The sequence below is a fragment of the Cladophialophora carrionii genome (genome assembly GCF_000365165.1).
Source record: "Cladophialophora carrionii CBS 160.54 unplaced genomic scaffold supercont1.12, whole genome shotgun sequence".
Lineage (NCBI taxonomy): Eukaryota > Fungi > Ascomycota > Eurotiomycetes > Chaetothyriales > Herpotrichiellaceae > Cladophialophora > Cladophialophora carrionii.
This window is the reverse complement of record NW_008481819.1, coordinates 517,195-526,909: the sequence shown is the minus strand read 5'-3', so window position 1 is coordinate 526,909 and position 9,715 is coordinate 517,195. Positions and strand designations below refer to the sequence as shown.

General features: G+C 51.9%; 3 protein-coding genes across 3 annotated transcripts; 2 read left to right on the top strand and 1 right to left on the bottom strand.

Moving 5' to 3' along the window:
• Positions 1-493: 493 nt before the first annotated feature.
• Positions 494-649, bottom strand: G647_10154 (uncharacterized protein; the record flags this gene model as incomplete). The annotated part of the gene is made up of 1 exon (XM_008726146.1): positions 494-649. One exon carries the CDS (start codon positions 647-649, stop codon positions 494-496), a length of 156 nt encoding a protein of 51 aa, XP_008724368.1.
• A 1,128-nt stretch (positions 650-1,777) lies between these two features.
• G647_10153 (uncharacterized protein) lies at positions 1,778-2,815 on the top strand (the record flags this gene model as incomplete). The annotated part of the gene is made up of 2 exons (XM_008726145.1): positions 1,778-2,217; positions 2,269-2,815. 2 exons carry the CDS (start codon positions 1,778-1,780, stop codon positions 2,813-2,815), a joined length of 987 nt encoding a protein of 328 aa, XP_008724367.1.
• A 3,531-nt stretch (positions 2,816-6,346) lies between these two features.
• G647_10152 (uncharacterized protein) lies at positions 6,347-8,363 on the top strand (the record flags this gene model as incomplete). Its single annotated transcript, XM_008726144.1, has 3 exons — positions 6,347-6,775; positions 7,337-8,106; positions 8,195-8,363. The coding sequence occupies 3 exons, from the start codon at positions 6,347-6,349 to the stop codon at positions 8,361-8,363; spliced, it is 1,368 nt and encodes a 455-aa protein (XP_008724366.1).
• Between the last annotated feature and the right edge of the window lie 1,352 nt (positions 8,364-9,715).

Here is a 9,715-nt window from a genome sequence, read left to right as displayed (position 1 = left end):
GAAGCAAGCCAATGCCGACTCTTCTCGACCCAAACCAAGGCTCGCCATCTATAGAAGGAAAGATTGAGGCCACGCCTAGACCTTGAAACAACACCAAGCAAAGCCTCTGACGATTCATCAAGGAGAAAAAGTCCAACGAGAATGGCGGTACCAGCAGAAGGAGGTTATCAAGCAACTGCAAAATCGGTCCAAGAAGACTTAGTGGGCATGATTCTCCCGTCCGTGGTCCCAGGTTGAGGGTCTAGTGCATATCAGGATGAAGTTGATCCTCAAGACCAGTCACCAGAAAGTGGTTCGGGACTCCAGAGAAAGGATCCAAGTTCTCAGATGGTCGTGTGTCCGTCACATTTAGAGATACCCGGCTGTCGTTATTCCGATCCTTCCATTCCTAGCTTTCAAGGCGACAACGTTAAGCATTGCAGGTGCATACCGATGCAACCACTGCCACATCTCTTCCCGGTGATGCCGAGATTTACCGGTTCAGACGTCGGTCCTACCGATCAAGGAGATCGAGGCACTCAGCAAAAACGTGGGTTATATGTTCTTCCCAAATACCCATTTCATAATCGACCAACCCATAAGCCTCCAGCTTATCACTCATAGCCACTCCTTGGTCTCCGAGACATCTGATGATGGCTGTTGACAGCATGTCTGCTGGTAGCCTTCCGCCTTTCACGGCCGCTTGCACGATTTCTTTCTATCGTTGTCCAAGCGCTTCCCAGCATAGATAGAAGTTTCGCCAGAGTTTAAGACGCCCCTCATACTTCGTTTCATCATCGTGGTGCAGACCTAGGGAGCATTTTCATTAACTTTGTATCGCATCCCTCGTCAACCAGGGATCTGCTGCGCCGCTGCCGAACCAGTCGAGTCCTGTCCCAGAAGGTCCTCATACCCGGGGTGCACACGAAATCGGGGTTTTCGTCGATGAGTTTCGGGGGGCTTTTCTCCATGAGGCTAAGGGTAAGTCAAAGAAGATGTCTGGTGTGACGGCCTGTTCTTTCGGATCTGCCCGCCCTAGGCCCGTGTTTCGAAGAGGTGACACGCCATTGGTGGCAACGGCGAGCATTTAAGGCCCTGCGGCCGCTTCAAACGACACTCGTTGATTTGTGGAAATGGAGTCCGCTGCAAACGACTCCGACTGAACAATTTGTCTGTCACGGGTTGGTGGCATGCTGCTTCTTGCTCAGGGTCGTCAATTTCGATTACACGGCCATTGAGGGCTTCTCCGAGACCGTGCTGAAGGCTTTGGCCAACATGGCACTGCGCCAAACACCAAGTCATATCAGATTTGATCGAGAATGCCGACTGTGGATCATGCTGATGATTCTAACACTAATGCATACTAGTCAGACTGTGCCTCCTCAGCGAGAGTCAGTTAGGCAGCACCTCGACGAGCATTTCGAAGCCCTGGAGTGAAGCCAGATAGAAGAGCATATGCAACCCTTCTTCTGGGAGAACAGCGTCCGAGATCTTGCAAGAATAGCACACTTCTAGCTCTGGCTGCACGACGGAGTGGTCACCATCATGCATCGTCAAATTCAAACAGAGGGAACCACAAGAGAATGTGACGCGACTAATTCCCGAACAGGTGATTACCTGAAACGGCTAGTATGATAAATGCATCCTTTCCGGCAAGCCTTGTTGGCAAGGGAGCCGAGGCATTTAGTAATGGCGATAGCTCTGTCCAGCCAACATAAAGGGTACGTATCAACACGAGGACGACACTGACAATTGTAATAGAGACGGCCTCGAATTTTGGACTCTTTGCACTTCGACAATGATGAGCTTACCGAAAGATCAACTTGCAGCGGTGCGGCAGGGCGACGGGGAGAAAGCGACCTTGATTGTCAAACGCATTCCGATGCCACAAGCGCCAGGACCGGGACAGATTCTAGTCAAAATCAGCTGGGCAGGCATTTGTGGCTCTGACAGATTCCTGATTTACGATCGTTGGCAGATGAAAATGCAAGAATCGACAAAAGGTGTGCCTGGCCATGAAGCTGCGGGGCGAGTTGCGGCTGTGCATCCCGATATGCAGGACATCTGGAAGATCGGCGACAGAGTTGGCATCAAGTGGGTTTCTTCTGTTTGTGGACACTGTGAGTTCTGCCGGAACGGAACAGATGAGCTGCAGTGTGCATCGCAACATAATCCCGGCTTCAACGCACCGGGCACGTTCCAGGAATACCTTCTCACAGATGGTCATTATGCCACGAGGTAGGTCGTTGAATGGCAAGCGTTATGATTTGGTTGGCTGATCATACACAGGATCCCAGTCAGCGTCCCTGATGACGAAGCCGCTGTTTTGATGTGTGGCGGTCTCACGGCGTACACCGCTTGCAAGCGGAGTGCTGTTCGATCCGGAGAATGGATCGTGGTCCTCGGTGCAGGCGGTGGACTTGGTCATCTTGCAGTCCAGTACGGTAAAGCAATGGGTATGCAGGTCATAGGTATCGCAAAAGGAAGTGAGAAGGAGAAACTCTGCGAACGGCTAGGTGTTGAAAGGTTTATTGACCGCGCGAAAACCGGAGACCTAGTATCCGAGGTGATCAAAATCACATCATACGGGGCGCACGGTGTGGTTGTTGCAGCCCCAAGGAAGGAAGCTTTCAGAGTCGCTCCATTATTCCTACGACCAGGCGGAACCGTGGTCTCTGTTGCATTGCCGCAGGGAACAGACGCATTCTCGGGTACTTGGCCGGGATTGAACAATTCGCGAAGGCTCAACATCGCTGGATCCGTTACCGGAACCCGCAAGGTAGGAAAGCTATCCGATCAATTGATGTGGGTAATCATACTTATTCACGGGATTTAGGATATGGAGGAGGCGCTGGACTTCACTGTACGAGGGCTTGTCCACCCTGTACTGAGTAGGAGCACACTTCAAGATGTGGAGCGCTGCTGTCAATCAACGAATGAAGGAAGCATATTGGGACGACTTGTAATAAAAGTTGGCGAGGAGGGTTTGAGCTGAACTTCGTAGATTCGTGTCGATGGAACATCTGTACGCCACCTATTCATCGATGTGAACTGTCTGAGTCGTTCACAGCTAGAAAAACACTGCTGCATTTCTCGGTACGATACTTGCGGAAAGATATCTTTGTGGCATTCTCCCAGATTTAGGCATGGCAGGGGCCATACCGGGTTTAGTTTGACGCGTGACCACCAAAAATGTGCAGTGTTAAAGGCTCTACTCCCCCAAGATGGTGAGCTGTTTCAGCGACCTAGGCCATCCGTTCATGTGTCGGTAGCTTACAGCGTCTTCGCACATTTACGGGCTAATCGACTCGAGTCCGAGTCATTACCGTAAAAGGCAGGCGCCGATAGACTCTGCGACACTTCCTTGAGCTGCCAGCCTGGTCTGTTACTAGCGGAGAGAATTGCATTAGCATGAGGACTTTTAGTTGCTGTTTTGACCTATTTAAGCAGTTGACCAATTATAATTGTACCGAGACAGTCCCGAATTGGGCGTGTGACCCGCAAGTGACCCAAGGCACTGCGGCACCAAGAGCTAGCATACAGGGGATACAGTGTTCACACATTCGGCGCCGCAGCTTCGTGTCCGGCCAGTATACCCTTATCCGGAGGTGCCGGTCGCTCTTTCCACGGCAGCTTCAACAGCCCGCATCCTGTCCTTATAGTTAGCGTCCAACCAGCTGAAGTCCGCCTCTTGGATAGGGTTTCCCAGTTGCCTAATCCGCTCTGCAATCCTTTCAGCAATAAATTGCGGGTCCTATGTTAATTCAGTAGCCTGCTTTAGGAAATAATCCCCGTCTCGATGGGCTTAGAGCTAATCCCACCCCAGTAAGCCTCTAAGATACCATTTCTACCTATACTAGCCTCGCCACCCATCACTAGCAGTCCTTACTAAAGCCTTACGCCCTTTTTAGAACAGTCGAACTCTTCTATATCTGCCTAGACCGAGGCTCCTAGGAACTCGGCAGCAATATATACGCTCATTATTAGACAGTCTAGTTACACTCCTTCGTAGCCAACTCATATCATCTACTTATACCTACCTTGAGTATCTTGTCACACTTAGCTGTCTGCTATACCTTGCCCTATGTCGTATCTCCTACACCCCTATTCGAGTATTGTGACTAGAGACCTGACCCTTACCGGTTAGTCGAAAGGAGCAGCGCTGACACGGCCCTTATGGTCTTAATTAAATATCCGGCAGACACCCTACCGACCGTTCCGTGCGCCTCCGAAGAGTATATGGTGTATAACCTCAACGCCCTTAAGACATAGGTGGCGTCGTGCCTGCCCTAATAGCTAGAGCGTCACAGGGGGAATGTTAACACCTATGAAAAGTTGGGTGCGTTAATCACAGCGTATTTTCGGACTGCGTCACCTTTATATACTGGAAACTCCGAGAGCTATTCCGTTCTACTATTAACCGTGATCGAGCTCTGGATCGCCTACGACCGGTCCACCGTACACCTCTATGAATTTCTTTAAGGCTACGATCCTAGCGTGCCACCCGAAGTGCTCCGAGGCTTACTATTACCGTTCAAGTGTTAGATACAGCGACTGCTCCGCGCGAAGGAGTATTTCCAGAGCCGTCAACGACTTACACACCACGCGTCTCCATCGAGTTTTCGGGAGTACGGTCGGTCGGATTGTTTTGCCGTGAGATACTCTAATCAGTCCTCCAAACATCGGCGTCTCCGTGACGACATTGTCTTCCCTGCCACCCAAACCAGAAATATAAAAGTGCAAGAACTGCACCGAAAAACGGAGGAATACCGTTAGCTCATGCGACATCATAAACAGAGTGTTTGCGAGTATCACGAGGTCGTAGTCGACCATGACAATGATATCCGAAAGACACGTTACAGCAGCAGGTGCAGAAGGTGCGGCTATAAATCGCAGGCGAACAGGATTACCATCGGCGTTCACGAGTGGCCGTTGCCCGAAAAAGACTTAGAAGCGAAATCGACCGTTTTTAAGCTCTGTGTGCCTCCCTTTTTCGGTCAGTGGCGCGGCACAGCTCTATTTCTACTTGTCTAAGTCTTATAAGCTAAATCTCTATCCGCAGTTAGACCTCGGGTACATTATCCTTTAAAGAGCTACCAGGGTCTTTCTTCCTTTTTCGTTCTCTGGAGCTCTACGCAGCGCGTCTCTCTTCTGTCTAAGAGCAAACTACATACTGTTACCTATCGGCGTAATAACTCCATCTCCGTTGTCAGAACTGAAAGCTATATATGCCTTAATAATGGGCTGCAGTATAGGTATTTGGACGATACAACGAGTACTTTTATCAACGCCTTCGAGATACCAGATGCTGTCGCCAACTTACTAACCTCCCGGCTCCCCATGTCCTCGTCATCGCTCCAGCAATACCTGTTTCGTCCTAGTACCGCCCCTAGTGGCCCCTCCTAGACACCGTTATAGCAGGCCAGTCTGACTGTCCCGCGCTATATATCTGTAGATGAGTACAAGGCGCTGTGTGTCATTCCACTTAGGTATCGCATACAGTGGCTCAATATTCTGGTACAGCTCGCCGTACCCTCCGTAGGTTTTAGAAAGGTGGAAACTAGTCTAGTGATCCTACAATCGATCTACCAAGCTAGGCCTCCACAGGACAGCAATGTACTGAGGGCCGGCCACGAGGTGCTCGGGGATCCGCATTTCGCGACCGCCCCCTTACGAAGCCTCGAAAGGAGTCTAGAGCGTGTTGGCGAGGATTGGGAATCGTCCTATGCGGTCAATACGTTCATCGCCATGTCGGTTCGACTGTTATCGCTGACTAATGCGGAGTAGATCAAGGACCGGTGCCGGTCGTATCTATGTGCCGTCCGAAGAGTAACGTTCGGCTGGGTTAATCTTCTGACGGACAGGGCGTCTGGAGCGACCGATGACTCACACCGAACGGATCTCCTGTATCACGTGGCTGAGCTCGCTTTGATCTGTGTCGGAACCTTCAATGTCGACGACAGCTCCTTAGAGGGTATCCTCGTTGTGCCTGAAGGCGGATTCATCTTTTTGCAATGCTGTATGCTCATCCAGAACGGCGCTTCCACCATCTTGGGATCTTCAGATCCCCTGACCCCAATCCTGCATCGGCGATGGAAATCGCTTTGCTACCGGAGCTACCCGATTTTAATGACATAAATTGTCGATATCTGAAGTCCATACCTTCCTTGACCATGCTATAGGGTAGGCGTGGTCCTCATACGGAGTGGGCAATAGCTGGCATCCTGTCTCACCCCAGTTCGACAACTGGCTGTTCAACACGCTGTCCCCCCTTGGCGGTGATAAGCCGGTCGTAGTCCATTACAACCCCTTAACTGGCAAACTACTGGTCAATGGACTCCCTTTAGCCCGTTTGCCTTCTCAGTACATGGCGCATCCGATGTACCGCACGCTGTTTGGCCAGTCCGATCTTGAAGTCATGCCAAGTACCCTGCCTGGCATACAATTCTCCGTGAAGCGAGATTATGCTGGGTATGCCGTTCACCTTGACATTCGACCCTCGTCGGATGCACTTCATCCTAACAGTAAAGATCTTCTGGTTCGAGCAGTCAAGGATGGTCGCACCTTGGATCTGGTCCCAACCCGGATTCTGGAGGGAGAATTTCCTGTGGATGTTACCACAGACTTCGTTCATTGGTACGATGCCCAAGAGGACTGTGTTGAATTCCGCCCGGTTGGGGAACCTTGGAACTCCTCTTTAGACAACTGGAGGTTGACCCGAGAGCCAGGTCAGGATCGGTGGCGTCTGATGAAGGGTGGTCGCTCCTTAGTTAGCCTCCACAGCAAGACTTCCAGGGTGATTGGCGACATGCTTTCTCCTTTGGTGGCTCCTGCACACTTGCACATTGTCCGACAGTCTTCCTCGTCTACTTTGGAGATCGAGCTTCCCGGCTCTCGCTGGCATTCTTCCCTCAAATTGAGGACGTCACTACTTGAGTCAAGACAGTTTCGTGGGATGGCCGTCGACGCGGAGCAGTCGCTGCAGACGCTGGTCGGTCTGCACAGCAGGCTCAGCCGCAGGAATGGGATGGGTTTCACGATCTCGTGCTCTGGGATGAACTGTACAGAGGGGGAGCTGTCAGTTCGATTTTCGTCGGGTTGGTGGGTCTTCCTTCTTTTTATCTCGTCTCGTTTTGTATTATCCGTTTGATCTCATGTCTAGGTCATCTCACGTCTTTTGTCTCTTCTGTGACCTTGTTGCGTTGTACTGTTCGCCTTGTCCTGTCTCCCTGGGCTCCTCAATCCTCCCGTTGGGGGAGACGGTGTGTTTAGGCGCAATACGTGTGCGACATCCATTGACCGTTCAAGATCATTTCATTCCATGCGTGGCATCTATTGACAAGTCTCCATCGTTCAGACGGTCGGTGCGCCGCCAATTCGTCAATTCGCCTCCCCAGCCCTGCAGGCCAAGGTCCTCCCTGAGATCCTGTCGGGGCAGAAACGCATCTCCCTCGCGATCACGGAACCCAGTGCGGGTTCCGACGTCCGCAATTTGACCACCACGGCCGAGAAAACCGCTGACGGGAAGCACTACATCGTCAACGGCGAGAAGAAGTGGATCACCAACGGCATGTTCAGCGACTACTTCAGCACGGCTGTGCGGACGGGTGCACCCGGCTCGGGTGCCGCGGGGCTGAGTTTCCTCCTCATCGACCGCCATTTACCGGGCATTCAGTGCCGCAAGATTGAGATCGGGGCCGGCAAGTTAAGCTCCACCACGTACATTACGTTCGAAGACGTCAAAGTGCCGGCCGACATGCTGATTGGGGAAGAGGGCGGCGGGTTCAAGTTTATCATGTCCAACTTCAATCACGAGAGGTTGTGGATTACGTTCCAGGCCCTCCGCGGGGCGCGCATCTGCCTGGAAGATGCGTTCACGTGGGCGCAGAAGAGGGATGTCTTTGGTGGGAAGCTGATCGAGCAGCCTGTTGTGCGGCATAAATTGGGATTGTGCGGGAAGAAGGTCGAGGCCCTGCAGGCGTGGGTCGAACAGATCGTATATGAGCTGGACCATCTCAGTGAGAAAGAGGGGAACAGGCTCCTAGGCGGGACGACGGCTTTGCTTAAAGTCGAGGCGGGCATGGTAGCCAAGTACGTGGCGGATGAATGTGTGAAGATCATGGGCGGGTGAGTACCAGCCAATCCCTTGTCTTTGTCCATCACCCCAGCAAGTGGAGTGAGCGTGCGGTAGTGGTAGCAGGACTGACGGCGGCAGGCTCGGTCTTACGAAGAGCGGTCAGGGCGCGCGAATCGAAGCCATTTCACGCAGTGTGATTGCATTGATCGTCCCCGGCGGTTCTGAAGATGTCATGATTGACCTGGGGGTGCGAGAGGCTTTGAAGCTGAGCAAGCTTCGATCCGGAGCCCGCGCGTCGCGACTCTGAGGATGGGAATAAAGGCGCGGCATGAACGGGCTGGGAAGTATCGTGGTCCAGATCAGCTGTTACGGGGAGATGTCGCCATTATGGTATCAGTCTACCAACGTCATGTTCCTGGGATCCATGTCGGCTGGCGTACAAGTGCCAGTTGCTCCCGAATGAGAGCAGCAAGAAGTAACTCGATTGACATCTGTAACTGGGCCGCAAGAAACGGTCACCACGCTGACGCTTGGAAGAGTTCCGTTGGGTGGTCAGGGAGAGCCTCAGAGATCGGAGGTGCTAGTTGATAGCTGTGAAGAGTTCTCCGCCCTCTTCTTGCAAATCTTGCCTACTTCACATTAGCATTTGTCGACTCCAGTACGAAGGCAGCTGCATCTTATGCTTGGGGAAACTCACAGCGCTTGCATGGCAGCAGCGCCTTGATGCTTCGAACATCTCTGGTAATCTCAGATCTGCCGTGACCTTCGCAGGTAATATCGACCACCCAAAACTTGCGAGGATTGTCTCTGTAGAACGGAGACGGGAGCAGAGTCCTCACGCCGTTTTCATCACATGTGCGGCAAAAATATCGTACCACTCGTATGTGGCAGTCACATTTCTTTTCGAATGGTTCTACTTGAGCACCTGGCGGGCCGGAAGTTGACATGCTTGCGCCCATGGCTGCGCATGCGAAATGCTGGAGAAGGCCAGTACGGAACTTGCTGGGCACTGTCGAATACCTTGGGTTGTTCTTGAGCCGTGGTGGATCTGCCCTCCAAGGATGTAATGTTCTCCGACTTCGAAAGGATGGGTATGACCTTTTGTAGATCCGACTCCCTGCCTTCTGTCTTGAAGGAACATCCCCGAACGTTCACTACTCAGACTAATTCCCATTGCCTTGAATGGCAACAGAGGGCCAACAACACAATCGCATTGTGACAACAAACAGTGAGGGAATTCAGCGGTGACATAGTAATTGATTGTGCAGCCGCAGCCACCAGAGGCAATGAAAAGAAAAGAGGCGACTCTCGTGACATGAAGGGATAGTGTCACACTGATTGAGAGTTTCTTGTGAATGGAGCAAGAAGCGAACAGCAACCCAACCATGAACCAGATGCGCTCTTGCAGTATTTTGACAGCTTACCATATGTCTCTCTTTGTAGTACGTTTCGGTCTTCACCTCTTGAGTTCGGTTGTTTGTGCTGAAAGCGCATGCACTCTCCAGCGTCAATTGCAATTGATTTGCGAAGAAGGACAGGAAATATGGTATTCGCACGCGTGGCTATGGGAAGTTGCTGTGTCTTAACAGTCAGCATTTCTATGCTCAGTGTGGGTCGCGGGTGATAGCATGTTGGGCTCAACCATGTTTGACCTTCGGG